Below are 18,478 nucleotides of genomic sequence, written 5' to 3' on the forward strand. Positions count from 1 at the left end.
GCGAACAGCTGTGTGGTTGTTTTAGCTACCTGCTAGGTTAAACCATGACACTGTTCATATACTACCACTACTATATATTTCATCTTGAAAAGTACATCAAACACATCTTGGACCACTACAATGTCTCTGTTCTGCTTTTTCAGGGTTAGGTTACCCAGCACATTAAATCAGTGGTATTTGACAGAATTTAAGAGGAATGTATTTCAAACAGATGCCTAGTACATCAACCTGCAACATTGTCATTAATGTTATTAGACACTGTACAGTTGAGCTTACGATATACCCCCTAAAAACCCAGCGTGTTAAATATCAGAATGTTGAAGGAAAAAGTAGATCATAAAATCACTGAAAAAAATGCTAAAGTGTTTGTACCTTTATAATATGCCAGGTTTTAAACAGACTTGTTTAATTAGAAAATAATCTACTTTGAACATGGTGGTTCTTGAATGTTAGTCAGTTCTTGCAACTGCTTTAGAGCTAAAAATCAATAATGAAATATACTTCTGATATGAGGCTGGCAAAACCATGACTTCGATCTATTAGAATATGTTGTAGATTAAAAAAAATTCTATTTTAGAATGATTACTTGGCACATGAAAGGTTTAGAAGAAAAAAAGTCAACGCTTTCTGATTGGTCTCCCCCAACAACGTTCTTGCATCACAATTACTAAATCCAAAATGAAACTGGTTGCTAATTATCCATGTTTTAGAAGAGGGAAGACAAGCAATTGGCACTCAAATAATTTAGGAATGGTATTTTGACACAAAAAAATCAGCAATGAAAAGGTCCTCAAAATTCTACAGAAGGGCTGTAGACCAGTGAGGTGTGTCAAATGAAGAAAATCTCCTCAAGGAGCCGGCTCTCCTCTAGATCATCTGCTCTGCTTCTGGAGCTGCGAGGGGTCTGGTACCAAGATGATGTCCTGTGGCTCACATGGCGAGGCGTGTGCATTTTGTTCCTGTCGTAAGATTCTCTGCAGAGGTGTCCTGGGGCAGATATTGGACTCATAGCTTCAACTAGGCCAAGACGACAGCTTTCATACCTATAGAAACACACCAAGAAAATGGAGCTCCATTAAGCATCACACAGGAACTGAACCCAGTCTTCCTGCCTTCATAATTCAGACTAGGCCTAGATTTGTGCGACGGGGGCCACCAGCACAAAATTAATTTTGCTCTATGGGTTCCTACAAGGAATACCTACACAGAGGTAGTGAAAAAGAGGTGAGCAAAGCATGGGTGTTCAGATTATTTTAAGCTGTTTCATCAGTTTTTCCATTTGAGATGTGTAATGTCTTCATTGCACTCTGGATACTGAGGACAGACCTCAGAGATATGACAGCCAAATACACTGAATGGGTACAAGGCATATTGTACCAAGGCACATTACCCACACAGGTAATGGCGAAGTGACTTAAACACATGCTGCATTTCTTCGAATAGACCTCTACACTTGATTTAGTTTCCCAGGGATTTGAAAACAGCAAGAGACTTTATTATTATTGCCACAAACTACACATGCTTCCCGTAAATCTCTATGCGCTATATGGAGTCTGTCTGGTGGAAGCACTGAAGGAGTACAATCTAAGCAAGGTAATACAAAATCAACACTTCAGACACCAAGAGAGAAGGCAAAGATGCTCAACATCACTCAGGCTGTCCTTTAAGTGTAAGTACAGATGTGGGGGAAGGTTGCAAGCCAATGTTAGCTGGTAACGCATGCTGAGTAATAGCAGTTACTTCAGACAGACTTCCTATTAACATCCACACAAGACCTGATCTAAATATCATCACAGGATTGATCACTACAATATATCTTCTCCTGTCTGATTTTAAAGGTCTTAAACAGTACTATTTCCACTGCTTCCTCAAGAAAGTTCTCCAGTCTAAGCGATATCACTCAAGAGTTTTACCCAAAAGTCCCCTTTGTTCCATCCTGTTGTTAGCACCAACCTGCCTGATGTTCCCAACGCTGAAATAATTCACACAATCAATGACTTACATGCACAGAACATTATTCACAGCATCCTACCTAAGGTATCTGTAGCTGACTGGTTTCCATAGGGTCCCACTCTTGAAAGCAGAAAGAATTCAACCATCAGGTGAAGAAACTTTTTGGGCTCTTTCCTGCTTTGAGGCCTGGTGGGAAAGCCTCTCGTTTTCATTTCAGGACAGTGGGAGTCTAGGAAGACTAAGTAACTAAGTCAGACAGATGGGGTAGGTTGCTCAACTCGGGCTGAAAAACCGTTAAGTACAAATATTCACAACAGTTTACTGATGTGAGATTAGCAGAGGCCAATGTATCTCCCAGAGGCAGACTACCACTTGTGCTGTCCAATAGCACCATGCAGGTAAAAAGACTTCCTTCCCGAGACTAGCAATGACGTGCAAAATATCCTCCATTAGGTCCAGCAGCGACTATTATGTCCCAACCATCAGTAGAAAACTGACCATGACAAGGTAACTCGTACTGTGTCCGAGACACAGAAATATATCCTCAATTCAAAGGAGTTAACTGTGGTGCTGAGGGGTTAATACTGATGTTAATGGCAACCATTGGAGTTACTCTATAATTGCTTGGAAAAGTCATCTCTTATTTCCTTCAATTTTTATTGTTTCTTCCCTGATGGTCACCATTATTTCTAACACAGTCCAACTCAACATTACTGCCTCACAGGACTCTCTCCTCTATTTGACTACCGAAGTATTGTTTTATTTTTCTTCATACGAACTAGCTTGTAATTTCACCTAATCAGAACCCCATTTTGCAAATTTTTTCCACATTTTAAGCTTGTCTACATGCCCTTCTGTTATCTAAATCACCCCTGATCCCCCAAAAACCAAACAAATACAAAAACAAACAAAAAAAATACAGCTTTAGGTTTGTTTCCATTGGGCTGTGTAAGTGGCTAACCCTATAGAAATAGGATGCCTTATAGTTACCCTAACCAAAACATTTCAGAAAGACATAGGGATTTCGGGTAGCCAAACAAGACCCAAGACCATTTTAGAGGAGCCTGTTGTTTGTATTAGCATTCAGAAAGTATCCTCCAAAAACAGAGGCTCCTTAAAGATATCTCTATTGTAAGATGGAATAAGCCACAGTGATAGTGAGAACTAGCACATAGCTATATTAGATTTTTCACATAGAGAAGGTTTTGGGCTAAACTCTATGCAGATATACACAAATGCTTTGAACCCCAAAGAAACCCAGTTAACACATACACTGGTTTCATTAGCCACACCTAAATCTTCTTTTTAGATTAATCTAGTCTAGCATACAAATGCTTATCTCCTCTGACTGTAGTGCTATCATAAAATTTCAATTTCTCCAGCAGCCACATTCAATCACAGATTAGGTAGGGGAAAACCAAACCAGCCAGTGCATTTATAGCACACGTGCAGGCCCTAGATTTCAGCAGTACCTTCGAGTTCATTTCTTCTGCAAGTTTATCTAAGTTTTACAGCATTTCCGCTATCAGGAAGGCTAAATGATCTAGCAGATTACAAGCACAGCAAATAGCAAAGATTATGTAAAAGACCAGGTGTTGTAAATCAGTCTATTTGACACCACAGTTATATATGCAATAAAGTGAACGAACTCTGCTAACAGAGTGCAATCTGATAAAGAGAATGCTCCTTGCAGGTATTTAGTGTTTAATCCCACGATAATGGTTTGCCCTGATTTGTCTAGGCAACATCAGACAGCAACTGGCTGGAGGCAACAGAGAAGACCTAGAATGGTTTGAAGCTCGCAAAGACAATTTTCTCACCATTTATTTGTATCCAAATATTTAAAGAGACACAGTCACAATGCTCAAATCTTGAAACACAACTTTCCCTAGAACCAGGATATGTAGTCCTTGCATGATCTGAATAAATGCATAAGTAAAACCAGACTTATTATTATTATTACTATTATCATCATCATCATCATTATCATAATCATCATCATGACACTTAATGGTTTCAGTGAAGTCAAAGCTGCAAGATCAGGCACCCAAGAGTCAGAACATTTCAAACAGGAAAACTGATCTGGCAAACTTGGCTTGTGAATACTGAATGCTCTTTCAATGCAAATTAACAGCCAAGAATTCCCTTGTATTGTTCATGCCTCCCAAGGAGGAAAAATTCCCAAACATTCTGTGGAAGTACCAGCACTGTACATTAAGTCACATACAGATTGCTCACGTATGGATGTTCAACCAAGCAACCAAATGTTCCATCAGTGCTAGATGCTTACACACATTTTCTTTGATGGGTTTTGCCCTTTCAACAGAAGGAAATTGAGGTGGGCAACTGTCCCTCTAAGGATGGTGATTATTCAGTCTATCTTCATCTTTTTGGTACATTTGCTAGTGTGCTGGGAAGTCAATGAGCACCTCCAGAACAGACTTGAAAACAATCTCTTTTCCAAGTCTGGTTTTCACACTTCCTCCATGTAAATTTTTTCATCTAACTTTCATGAGCTTTAAAGTCTGCATATTTCATCACAGTAGAAGAGAATTTGTAAAGTCTACTCTACAAGTTTGGATTAGAAGTCTAATTATTTAGCCAGCTAAAGTTTGGTAAAAGTAATCTTATCATAGAATCTCCAAAAGTTCCATCAGGAGAGGGAACAGAAAGAATTAGTGTACAAAGCATGAGTAAGGCAGGGCCATGTGCAAGAGGACAGAGATGGGAGCAGAGAGAATAGACCAAGGTAAGCTTTGAAGCTTTTCTTTCAATGAAGAAATTTGACCTTTGCTTTTAATGTAGAAGGTAGAACTCCAAATATGGCTCAGAGAGCAACATAGAGATGCCCAAACTACCTGAGAGGTAGTTACCACTGGGATCAAGAGAGTATAGCTGGATAAGTGCAGACCAGTGACCTGGGTAGCTAAATCCATCCTGGTCAGGTGTTGCACAGTGCCGTGACAGTATTCCCTTAATCTCCTCTGTACAATTAACATTTGGCTCCTCAGCTACTAAAATGCTTTCGGAAATTTTATTAGAAACTTTCAGCATTTGCTCCTAATTAAATAAGTATCTCGTAGAGTTTGTAAACTCTTAATGTATAAGAGTTTTGTAGTCCATCACTAAGATAACAGGAAACATCATAAAGCATTATGATTCAGAACAGCTCATTTTAATCGTTCACATTTTAAAGGGGAAAACAGCACAAAAATAAACACAGGTTGACACAGAGCCCAATCCTTCCTTCCACAGTGTTTCTGTTTGCCTACGAATACAACTCTCTGAAAATCTACAGGTGCATCTTACTTTGTACTGTGTTTCCAAATTGAATGGGATGGAAGGCTTTCATACTTTTATGACCAACACAAAAATGTGGCTGTTGCTCTGGGAACCATAAGACCACTTATTCCCAGGATGGTTGCTGAGAAATCACCTGAAACCACTTGGTATTCTGTCTAATAAAACCTGCTGGGCAATCAGAGTTCAGGCAGTCCCACAGTACCTAAAAAATGGTCAGATTATGCAAAAGTGGTGCACAGAACTCATTACTGCACAGGATATTAGAGGAAATGGTGCTCTTAAAAGTAACCACAGAGCATCCTTGCATCAATTGGCTGAACAGTGATGTTTGTTTATTTATTTATTTAGACATTTGGGATATAGCATTGACTTTTAAATGTTTGTCCTTTTCCCATTGCTAGTTAAATATATTATATTTCTTACATGCTGTTCAATTTTTAACCTACACTATTGTATTTTCTTATTGTGCAGTCCCGCTTAACTAATAATATAATTTGTTCCTTCCTGAAAAAACAGCACAAGCCCAAACAAGTTTGATATTTGGAGGAGCAGGAATTTCCCCACAAGGCAAAATAACTAAACTTATTACAGTCATAAATACTCTGGAAGTGAGATATATGCATATTTCTTTAAACAAGCAGTGTCAGATATTATTTGATCACTATGTTCAGAGACATCTTTTCATTTACAGTCTCTGAAATTTTATTCGTCAACCATAAATGTGTACAAAAAACACCGAATGTCTATTCTGCATGGTGATGGCATTTCAACAAAGCATACTGGCAACATGGATTTGGAGATTAGTAGCTGTATAGGCTTACTTTATTCAACTGTATACACCAGATGACACAAAAGGTTTAATTTTATACTACTGCTTGTATTTTCAACATAAAGTTCAAGTGATTTACTAACGTTACATGAATTGCCTTTGAATTATGGTACAGCATTATGCCTAAGTACAAAGTCTAACACTATTTTCTATTCTTAAAATACTGCCTGCCTTCAAGCACTTTATAAACGCTAAGTACAGCTAAAAACACATTCAAGGGGTAGGGAACAGACCCATTTTACAGAAAAGGAAACTGAGCTTATTGTTATTATAAAGCAAGTATCAAATCCCTATTTGACCAGAACAAACAGGGCAAACAAAAGCAGAGAAAAAAAAGATGCAGATAAGAAGTGGCCTCAGCAGTCAAACTAGCCCAAACCTGAAGACACCACTCTAGTGATGTGCTGATGAGGTTATCTGGAAAAAATGGCTGTGATGACTGATCATGCACCCCCAAGTTAACCCAGGCTCTATGGGCAAAGGGCAGAACCCTACTCTAATTAAAGAGTCCTATCCACTTTCTGTCATCTTTGTTCATCCATGTTCCATTAGGGATGCTAGAGGTATGTCCCTGGCTTGTCCTTTCAACATCTGTGTATGAATCTGTTGTCCACAAATTTGCCTAATTCCTTTTTCAACCTGCTGCTTCCACAATGTCCTGTTCATTGCTATTGAAAGACATACTTTTGTTTATCTGTTTTAATCTGATATCCTGCTAGTGTCATCAAGGGCTTTTTAAGAATTGACTGCAGTTAACGTCTCTCACGTGGTGGGATCTGGTGAACAACAGTTGCACTCTCAACTTCAAAACTGCACTTCACAACTTTGCAAACCCTGATCATTTTCTCATTTAGTCTTTTCCTATCCAGAGCCAGAGCTTTTTGATCTCTCCTTGTATGGCAGCTGCTTCATCCCCTTGATGATTTTAACTGTTCTAGCTTCCACTATGTCGAGAGAGAGACCAAAGTACATATAGGAATCAAAATGTGTATCCACAAGCTTTTGTGAAGCTCTGGGAAGCTTTTGACTTCACAAATTGACACCACCTGCTCTGAGTTCATTATCATGTAGGCATAGTGTTGATGACACCTCCCTAGGTAAATTACCTTTTGGTCCACTCATTTTTGATGCTTTTTTGGAGTTTCTCGCTATTGACATATCATTTGACTATCTGAAAGAACTTGGTATCATCCACAAACTTATTAGGTCACTCAGAAGATTTTGCTGTTCACTTCGTGCTCCAAGTCACCTATGACGAACCAGCCCAGTGGGTTCCTGGGGTACCCCAATGCTGATTCTTCTGCATCATGAAAAATGAACATTAAGTCCCTTTGCCTACTATAATTTAAACAGCAGTACATCCATTGAAGGACTATCCTCCAATACTGAAGAAACTTCATTTCCTTAACAACCTTTGATGTGGAACATTGGCAAAGGCCTTCTGAAAATCCAGATGTATTGTGCTCACTGGATCCTCTTTGTGTCACCAGATTTCCAGGTTAAAGATCCATAGGTCTGAGCTGATGTCTCAGATTCTTTCTTCTCTCCCTCCTTTTTGTGTGAGTATAAGCCAGCTTTTAAACAGCATGCTGTTTGGCCCAGAAAGCCAGAGATGAACATGCCAATGAATATTAGGAAATGAAAGCTGAGAAAGAGAAGGTGATTTTGCAGTCATTCCCTGAAAGGTCACAAGTCAGGATAGAGGACCTTGCCTTTCATGCGTGAACTGCATCTTCAGTGACCAAAAAACACCCTCAGGGGATATTTGCATGGACTGACTCTCAAGATGCTGAAAACAAAAAAAGAACACAGAGAAGCGCAGTTCTTGGGGCTGAAACGTCAGGAGAATGAAGGAGATTAAATCGAGAATCACAGACACAAGGACTGTGCTAGTTAGCCTGAGATTCCCATTTTACTTTCATGCAGGCTGGGACTCAGAGCAGACACTTCACTATGGGATACTGGAAGAGGCAAATTCAACAGTACTAAAATGTATTTAAACCAACTCCAGGTTGGGACATATTTCTTGCCTGTAACAGGTCTGTATTTTCCAAAGACATCTCAAAGTTTCTTAATTCTTAAAGGAAAAGATCAGACTGCAGAATATTTCAAAGCAATTAAAAAAAGATCTAAGCCTTTTATTTAAAATACATCACACAATGTAAAACAGAATATATTTACACAGTGTCCTCAGAAAGAGCCTCCTGGAGTGCTGTAAAACCCACACCCACATAATAGAGAGGTTACAGTATCAGAGACTTTTACAGAACTCTCAGAGGCGGTATTCACAGAATCATAACCTAGAGAAGGAAAAGACTTATTGGATCATCCAGCCATCTCCCTGCTGATGGAGAACTGTTCCCTACAGTGTGCTGCTTTGTATTTGTTGCTAACAATCGGCCTCTTGCTATTCTCCTTGGGAAGTCATTCCACAGCCAAATATAACTCACGCTATCATTACCATCATTACTTATTTATAGGCTATGGTATAACCTAAAGGGCCATGATCAGGATCAGGGGGACCCACTCTACAAGCACTTGTAAGAGCAATCCTCTCTCCAAAAGAGAACACAGTCTAACTAGGTAAGTTAAAGTCCAAGGGGAAAGACATAACATACAAATAAGGAAATCAGAATAGCATGGCAAGCACCACAAACATTGCATGAATTTTTGCTTTGGAGTTTGGTAGGAGGAAAAAGTATGTGTCACAAACAAGAACATGTTTCTGATAGTTAGTCATAAACAAAGAGGATTTTCTTTCTGCCAGCTTCACGCTATTAGTTATAGCTAAAGATCTGGCATGGTGCTGAGAAACCAGTCTCCTTTTTTGGTGCAAATACTCCATAAGTATTTGAACAATATTACATTTCTCCCTTCTGCTCCAGTCTCAGCCAACATTTATCTGAGCCACACATATTTTAATCTTCTCTCATAAATCAATAACTCTAGCATAGCAACAGATTTTGCCACTCTCGTCCGATCCTTGACGGTATCTTTCCATTATATGGAAAGATATATGGCAGAACTGTTATAATCGGACTATTCAACTAATCCACCCTCACAATTATCTTAACCGGAACTGCAACCCTACTAAGTGCCTTATACACCCTGTTCATACTACTAATAAACCAATGGGGTACACTACCCACCTACATCACATCAATACAAAAACCTCAAATACACGAGAACATCTCCTAATAATCCTTCACATTGTGCCCCCTCTTCATCCTAATCCTAAAACCAGAACTAGTCTCAGGAATCTCTTCATGCAAGTTTCAACCCAAACATTAGGATGTGATCCTAAAAATAGAAGTTAAGCCCTTCTTACCTGCCAAGGGGCAGTTCAACCAACAAGAACTGCTAATTCTTGTATCTAAGTCTAAAACCTCAGCCCCCTTATAACGGATAATGGCAATCCACTGGTCTTAAGAACCACCCATCTTGCTGCAAATCCAAGTAAAAGTAATGGAGACCACACTACTCCTCAACTCAAGATAGCTCAAGTAAGCGATCACCCAGAAATGAGCACCACATTCCCCTGGTGGGATTACACAGAGACAGAAAGGAGATCAGCTCCCTCCAGCACTCATGCAACGCTTGTCTGTTGTGGACTCAGATGACAACGGCATTTTTGCTGCCGCTTCATCGCTCTGCATGTCACTCTCTCACACATGTTTATTGATACACCACACTGCAACACATCACTGTGTGCTGCAAGACCTACACCACCAATTAACTCAATGCCTCATTTTGTAAGGTTACTAACAATTATCACTAAATCTTGTTGAAAATGGAATTAGAGATCATAGCCTTTGCACAGGAGATTTTGGAGGGAAGCAGCAAAATTACAACATCACACTTTGCTAACCAAAATGAGCTGTGCTTGGCAGTGTTATGGGACAACTCTCCCTCCCCAGTGGGATAAACAGTAGTAAAGAGCTGAAGAGGACTTGGTCTTGAAAGGGGCTGAGCACTGTCGGCTTGTCCCTGGCCTTTTGCATACCAACCAGAGCCAGTGCACTAAAGGACACCGGATACAGCAACAGCATCTCAAAAAACTTGTGCCCCAAGGCAGGGCTGATAACAGATTGTTCTTCCTCAGTTTTCACCCTGGCTTCATCTATGATAGCATCTAACCAGCTGTCATTATTGAAATAAAGGTTACTGCTGCTATCGTTCCTCTTTGCTACACAAACAGGCCATTTTCACTTATCCAGTAGTCAGAGACTAACACCTTCTTTCTTCACCTTTCTGCGCTCCCATCTCAGTGCTCCCAATCCTCAGTTATCCTACATCTTTGCGCCTGGTAACTCAGCCTTTTCTATTATTTCCTCGTCGGACTTCCACTCAGACCCTCCTGCCATGTTACCAACCTGTCAAATACAGTTGAAAGGGCTTCTAGTTTTTATTTCTGTGCTTTCAGTGGCTAAAAAACCAACAACCCTCCCAGACAATTTCTTTTAAGGTATGGCTGCAGGCAGCTGAATTGGCATAACTAAGGTTGTAATAATTCTGGGAGGGAGAGGATGAACAAAGACATGAGTGCAGGGAAGTAAAGAAACCTTTCAAATCAGAACTGCCAGTAACAGAAGAATAATTTAGAATGAAGTTCTAGTACAAAAGAAAGAAATTACAGAACCACAGAACTACCATGGAGTTTAACAAACACCTCTGCAATCCCTCTATTTGTATTGTCCTTCTCTGCCCTCCCACACACCCATTTGCTTCATCAAGTCTGAAAGCTCTTCAGATCAGAAAATGAACCTCAGTATATGTACAGCACCCAGGGCCCTCATTCTCATGTGATATTACATAATAACTTTGCATTTCACAGCATGCTTAGCTTTTATTCCCTTTAAGCACTCTGTCATCACAGCGTATCTTCAGCAAGATCTTCACCCTTTATTGTTCTGGGCCAAAACTAAGCTGTCATCACCTTTTCTGCCATACCTCATCCCCCTACTTCTCCTCCCTTAAAGCCTTTCTTCTCAGTATTTTACTCTTACAAGTTTGTTCCCAAGCATCTTTCCCCTCAAAGCAAACTCTAATTCAATGAATCATCTTCAAAATTGTGCTTTTTCTTTTATAATGTACTAAAGCTTCTGATAAAGGGTTGCATATGTAAAACCCACTGCAATTCTGTAACTCCTCTCTGCCACTCTCAGTGTTGCCCCTTAGTTTTGATTTCTTTTCCATGTTTCATCTCTTTTTCTTAGTGTGCTTTCAGCAAAGCTGGGACTACCTTACACCCTGTACGCTGCCTAGAACTTAACGGGTACTAAATAAGTACAAAACAATTTTAAGGGGCATGGCTTAAGGGAAAAAAACCCCACCACATACAGCTTGCAAAGTCCATCACCATTTATATCAATTAGCAATCTGTCTTTTTTCACAATCTCAGTCTAAGTTCCCAGCCTTGCAGATAATAAATCAACTTTTTGCTTCAATTGTACAGTCACCAGGAGATCTGCATAGTTTTAGGTCAAGCACTTCTAATTATTTTATGATTCCAAAGTTTCTTACCTTGTCATTTAGTTACTGAACTGTGAGCTTTCATTGACTTTCTAACCATTGTGGAAAGAATTGCTACTAGCTGTGCAAGATTTAGAACCTCATTGAGCAGAGGAGCAAAATCAGACTGCAGTAGTTTTAAGTATATATTGGGTTGGAATCGTGACCCTATGGCAGCCAATGGAAGTTCTGACACTGGCTCCCTGGGGCTGGGTTTCTTCCCTGCCTGCTGCCACGTGTTGTGTCAGGGTGCATAGGTATTGCCAGCTCTCTATATTACACCCTGGAAATCAAATGCCTGGAAATTATTTATTTTACTTTTTTCTTTTCTTTTTCTATCCTGGTGAAATATTTTACATACAGTCAATTTCTGTACCTAAATACCAGCTCTTCCCTGTGGATCTGTATTATCCTTCCTCTCCTGCTTGTCAGCTTAATTTCTTCTGCTGTGGCATGGAGTTTTTAATAGCAAAATCTTGCACTAGAATTCTTCTGTTTCTTAATTATCTTTGCCCTGTCAGCTATATCAGTTATGATTCAACAATTCCGATTACCAGTAAACACCAAATTGTGATAATATAGAGTCCTGTATTACTGTCATTACGGAGAAAGCAGTTTCAGGAAGGTTTAAAAAAATTAAATAAGTCCAGTACTTCTAAATGGCCAAAAACCTAAAGTTATCTTAATTATTCTTCAATATGTTAATCATTTTGTAGAATCATGATCTTGTATAATGGCCATTCTGAATGAAAGGTTTGCTGCTCGGCACAGTTGCCACTTCCTTCTAATTGTGAATTAAAGCATAATTTAGCGTGGCTTTATGCCAGCATGACTAGAAAAATTTACAGACACTAACTCTGGTTGAAATAGGGGGGGAAAAGCAGTTAGATTTCTTTAAGTAATAGGAAATCACTCACCAAGTTGTACTTTAAAACAAAACACTACAGCTTTAAGTTGACAAACTGACTTGAATTAAACCACATAAAAAGTGCTTGCACTGTAAATCTTACAAGGCAAAAGTGATGGTAGGTTATCATTCTGTTTATTAGCATGCACTTTGGAGAGTTCAGGGCAAGTATGGATACGCATTCATTCCATTTTATGCCGCACATTACTGAAAACACATTCTCCATAAATAATTCATAATGCATTGTCTGAAATTTAAGATGCCAAAAATACGCATGTTTTCAACTTTATGGTTGTTTGGTCTTCAAAACAGAAATAGACAATTGGATGGATGGACTTGGCAAACCTGATAAGAACTTATCAGTCAGAATTACACTCCAGAGGTAAATGCAAACATCTCCAGGCTCCTGATCCCCGGAACAGCAAGGCCATGCTGATAGCCCCTGTGCTTGTGTTAGCAGTCCCTTGGTATGGAACAGGGAGAAAAGAGAGAAGGGGAAGAAGTAACTAAGCAGTGAGAAGGAAGCGTTCAGTCAGACATTTGACTTCAAAAAGAACTTTTCTTAGGAAAAAACAATGCCTTGCTGTTCTCTGTTAATGAGCTGGGTGTGTAGCAGGAAAGTTAGAAGAGGAAAGGATGTTTTACAGGGTGGTGTGGTGGGGAGCTAATAGGTTGAAACTGCCTAGAAATCCAGAGGAATTTAAATTTAAGGTATAGTAACACTCAAAATACAGAGAATGGACACACTTTGCCTTGCAAAAAAGCCTGTTTTTCTGCCCAGATTGCAACACAAACTTAGAACTCTGCTTCTTGCTCTCAGCTTTTAATCAGTATCACTTCGTTAATGCTGTCACAGAGTAAGTGGCATCATCGTTTATGCCAGCTATGCTAGCATAAGAGGTGAATAGGATCTTGCAGTTCATCTAAAGTCTAATTTCTGCAGGGAGCAGAGTGACCGCAACACCCATCGAAGAAACTGAAGTATGCTTCACAGGCTAGAGCACTTCAGCTTTATATGCCTTGTGATTCAATATGTTGCTGACATTATATATGTAGTTTATGCTCAGTTGCTTCTTTTTCCTTCCTAACGTACTCAGAAGCCTCACATCAGAAAGCAACTGCTTTTCAGACAGATTTGCACTCACTTGCTCTGTTCTACTCGCCTCCCAGTGAGAGGCACACACAATTTCTGGCACCTTATCTAAAGAAACCCTTGGTGCCTAGCCCCTAACAGACCAGACCACGACCTCCCTATTAGCCAGCTCTTTATTTGAACTCATTCTTTCCAATTTGCCTGAGAACAGATGTTGAAAACCAAGCTCAAATGTATTGATTGGTTGTGTGCAGATCATACACGAAGAAACAAACGCTCTCATAAAAATTGTATTCCAGTACCCGACTGCTGTAAAACTTCCTGCTCGGCGCTCTGGTGTGGAAGGGTTGGGACTATCTGCCGCTTTATTAATTTTCAGGTGTGCTGAACTCTCTGGGCTAATCTTTAAATCAGCTGAGATTTCATACATCAAAGATGAGGATACATAATTCAAGAGAAGCCACTGAGATAAAACAGTAACTGTAAAAAATACAGCGTGTTGGTGGTGCCTGGTTTAGCATGTCAAGGAGGGCTGACTTGCTGGTGAGGAGTTGCACGCAGTCGGCACAAGAGCATGCCGTGTGGCAAAGCAGGTAGAGTTGTCGTAAGCTTCATAGGGACACAGGCACTGAAGAGGCTTGATACTGTGCAAGTACCAAGTTAGAAAGCACCCTACAGAAAAAACCAGCAGTAAAGCAAGGAGTACAAGGCGCTCAGGCCTGGTGTCCCTTGGCTGTCATCACACACTAACAACATCTTTCAAAAACTTTACACAAGTGATAGGTGTCCCACAGAGATAAATTATCTCCTTCCCGTTGCTGAACAGATGGGCAGGGAAGTGAAATTTTAGTTTGCTCATTCCCAGCAGTAACTAGCAAAGATGATCTCAGGCTCTGCAGGATTACTTTTCGAAAACCATACACCTGCAGACAGTCCACATTTCTGTTAGAAACTACATAAGGTCATTGCTACACTATAAAATAAAGCAGGGCACTTAATAGCCTAAGAGACTGCTGCTCAGTCTCTCATTCCTGTATCCTTCTGAATATACTCCAGGCTGAGAGGGGCCAGAAAGTGTAAAGAGAGGGATCTCAACAGGCAAGAGAAATGGGCCCACAAGAATCTCACAACATTCAACAATGGGAAATGTGAAGTCATGCACTCAGGAAGGAATAACCCGATGTACCAGCAAATGTCAGGTTTGACTGGCTGGAGAGCAGCTTTGCAGAGAAGGACCCAGACTCACTGTCAACTGGACTAACTGTCCAGTAGACAAAAAAATTACCATAAGCCAGCAAAGGCCAGCACTGCCAGCAGGTCGAGGGAGGTGATCCTTCCTCTAAACTCAGCCCTGGTGGACACAGCTTGAGTGCTGTGTCCAGTGCTGGACTCTCCAGTACAACCGAGACATGGACACACTCAAGCGAGTCCAGTGAAGGGCAACGAAGATGATTAAGGAATTGAAGTATCTGGCACAAACGGAAAATCTGAGAGATGTGGGACTGTTCGGCCTGGAGAAAAGGCAGCTCAGGGTGGTGTTAGTTAGGGGAGGAAAGAAGATGGAGTCAGGGTCTTCTCAGTGGTGCCCAGTGAAAGGACAAGAGGTAATGGGCACAACTGAAATGCAAGAAATTCCATTCAAATGGAAGTAAAAAAACTTTCTTACTATGTAGGTGGTTGAACACCGGCACAGGTTGCCCAGAGAGGTTGTGGCGTCTCCATCCTTGGAGATATTCAAAACCTGACTTGACACAGTCCAGAGCAGCCTGCTCTAGCTGACTCTGCTCTGAGCAGAGGCTTGGAGCAGATGACCTCCAGAGGTGCCTTCCAACCTCAGCTATTCTGTGACTTCGTAGTGGGGTATTCCTCTTCATCAACACATTAAACCTTACGGACAGCATATGACAACATGGCAAGGACTGACTAGCAAGGCCAGACTCTGACTTATCCATACAATACAAGCATGGTGCAATCAGAGAAGCTTAAAATGCCAGTGCCTGCAAACCAGGAAGCTCAATAAACCAACCCAAACATTAACCAAAGGCTTCTGCCCAGAAAGATTTGCAACTCATTAAAACCAGGATGTATGGAAAAACCTGACAACATACTTAAACAAGGGTTTTCCCTTACTTCCCTACATATGTTACCAAATCATTTGCAGCTATTCATAGACAAATATATCACAGTGTAGCACACAATCCCATACACATTTTTTTTCTTTTTGAATAGGATGGTCATAGCCACACTGTAAGAAACTTAGTAAAAGTATTTTTAGTACCTTCACTTTAAGCTTGCAAATATTTTTCTGGCAGAAATCCCCAGCTAACTTTACAGTAAGATCTCTCAAAGGAAACAGACCTCTTATTTAAAAAAAAAATAACCAAAACCACACTACAAAATGAATGTGACCCAGGGACTTACCCTTCTATGCAACAGCATAAGCAGAGAGCACAGAGACAGTGAAGTCCGCAGGGCGTGAAATTAAAAGTTTCACACAGATACAATGAAGTAATGATACAATGTTACAACATTGGCACAAAAAATCTTCTGGTTTGAATAAAGTCAATGTCATGTGATGTTACGATTTGTGCACTAGTAGAAATGGTCTGCTGTCAAAAAAGTTCGTAACAAAACAGAAGGAGCAAAAGCAAGAAAATTGTATGGATAATTACAATAGGCCTATACAATTTAGTAATCTAGACATTCCTTAAGGTGCTCATCACAGTAGTATCTAGCTGTCACTGCAGGCCAAGTTACGAAATCACGCTTCTCCTTCATGCCTAGAAATCTAGATTCTGAGATGCCATCAGGAGATAGGAAAAAGAAGACTAAAAGAGATTTGAACTTGGCAAGGAAGAGGGAAGGAGAGGACATCTCTCTTACTAGGTTGGCTTGCTGCCTGTGAAGGAGGTGGGTATGCAGGTTCCAAATTCCAAGCATATGGGTAAGAACAGGGATGCCCAGAGCAATTAACAGAGTCAAGCAGAAGCTGGGATGAGCAGCAGCTGGAGCACTGTTAAAGTCCTTCTAGGAATTGCATCACCTGTTACAGTAAAAAGAAAAGGCAGTGCTGGAAGAACATAGGCTCCTCAGCAAGGACAACGTCATTGGAACAAGAATGGAGCTTGAAAAATCCCAGGCAGATCCACATGCAGGGGCACAGACACTATTACATGCTACATTAGACTGAAGACTTGCAAAACGAGTTACAATATGCACCCTTTATACTACAAATATACCTACACAGTGCAACTCTGAATTATCAGATAATCTGCATGGAGCAGGAAGCATTTTATTTCTAAGAGTATGAAAAAGCCTGTAAACTCATAAATCATAAAGCTGCTTGTACATTATGATGTTTCACAGATACCTGATAGACTGACAGAAGTGCATGCATTCTACAAAGCATATTTATAGGTCTGAAGTACAGGGGGAAAAATCGGAATTCAGTACTACTGCTCATCTCAAACTGCAATTTCGTGATCAGCACAGAAGTCGACGAACACAAAAACCTTCCAGTAACCCTTCTGGAAATGTGACAGAAAGAGGCAGTCTAATAGTGCAAAGATAGTTCTTTACAAGGCATGTTTCTCACCCTACTGATCCAAGATGGTACACACAGAGAAACATACAGCCAAATGTGACTTAATAAAATCTTCAAGTCTTCAGCTTATTAATTTTTTTTAAATTTGTCTCATTTCATTCCAGTGATTTCATTAGGTTAGACTTCATCTTTATTAAAAAATAATCAGAACTGAAATGTTTCAATAAACCCATTTTCTGTTTTAAGTAGTAAAAGATGATTCAATGCAGATGAAGCAAAAATGAAAGTTAAAACTACAATAGCATTAGAGGCTTTGAGAATCTCCTTTAAAAGACTTCAAATACATAAATTATAAATTATTACTCTGGAATGTCTTTGTTTTTTACAGAAAAAAGAACTTTAAAAGCACTTTTTTCCACTATGTTCTCCAGCTGCATGTATCAAAACAAAAATCCTTTAAATTTACGGGTGGGAAGAACCAAAGGAAAAAGACAATGCTTAAGGCACCCTTACTAAAACAGATAGAGCTAACTTTCTACAGGGCAGAAAACAAAGATACAATATTATTTTCAGCAAAAGGCTTAATTTTCCAATATGCTTTCAAATTATTTCCCTCCCAATACATTCAGACTAAAGGAAATAACTCCCTCACACACCCCAGAGGGCAATAAATGAAGTACCACCTCATAAAAAACACAAACCGGATCAAATTATCAGACATGTCCCCAAATTACCTAGGAGCTAGAAGCAAGTTGCACTGAGAAATTCAAATGTCAAATATAAACAACATCTACAATGAAATAAATGGTGACAAAAACCCCAAAATACTGTTTTCTTTTAAGATTACCTAAATGTTGAGGAGATAATTTTAGTGCTCTAGTCATAGCCCATTACAAAGACAAACTTAACAATGTTCAATAGCATACATTTTTCAAACAGAAATGTGGTCTAGGAAGAGAAAAAAGTCACACCTCCAGTAAAAATTGGTGCACTCAGCTTGAACAAAGATCCGTAACCAGGGACTACCCCATCAACTCTTTGTTTCCTTCAAATCTGTATCAGAAAACTAGAAGGTAAGTTACATGATTCAGGGTTCCCAAAAGTATTGCTGGAAAGACTACAAAACAAAAATGTATTTAACAGTTCAGTAGTCTTTACACTGAAATACTACCATGACTTTCCTTACCTAAATGTGGAAGATACTTTGTTTATTTCATTACCCTATCCAGGAAAAATCAGGGCCCAAGTCCTCTATTATTATGTCTTATTGTAATTCCACTTGCGTCAATGAACAAATTCCATATATGTAACACTATGAGATTGAGACTTAAACCTAGA

The 18,478-nt window shown here is 39.7% G+C and overlaps 1 protein-coding gene across 1 annotated transcript in view; it reads right to left on the bottom strand.

Annotated features, from left to right (window-relative positions):
* Positions 1-829: 829 nt before the first annotated feature.
* KIAA1328 overlaps positions 830-18,478 on the bottom strand; it is a gene marked incomplete at both ends in the record, with an annotated part of 179,903 nt that continues 162,254 nt past the window's right edge. The window contains 1 exon segment of the mRNA XM_082012848.1: positions 830-1,043. Coding sequence (XP_081868974.1) covers positions 830-1,043 — 214 coding nt within the window.

The sequence above is a fragment of the Phaethon aethereus genome (assembly GCF_964289735.1).
Source record: "Phaethon aethereus genome assembly, chromosome: Z".
NCBI classification, from domain to species: Eukaryota; Metazoa; Chordata; class Aves; order Phaethontiformes; family Phaethontidae; genus Phaethon; species Phaethon aethereus.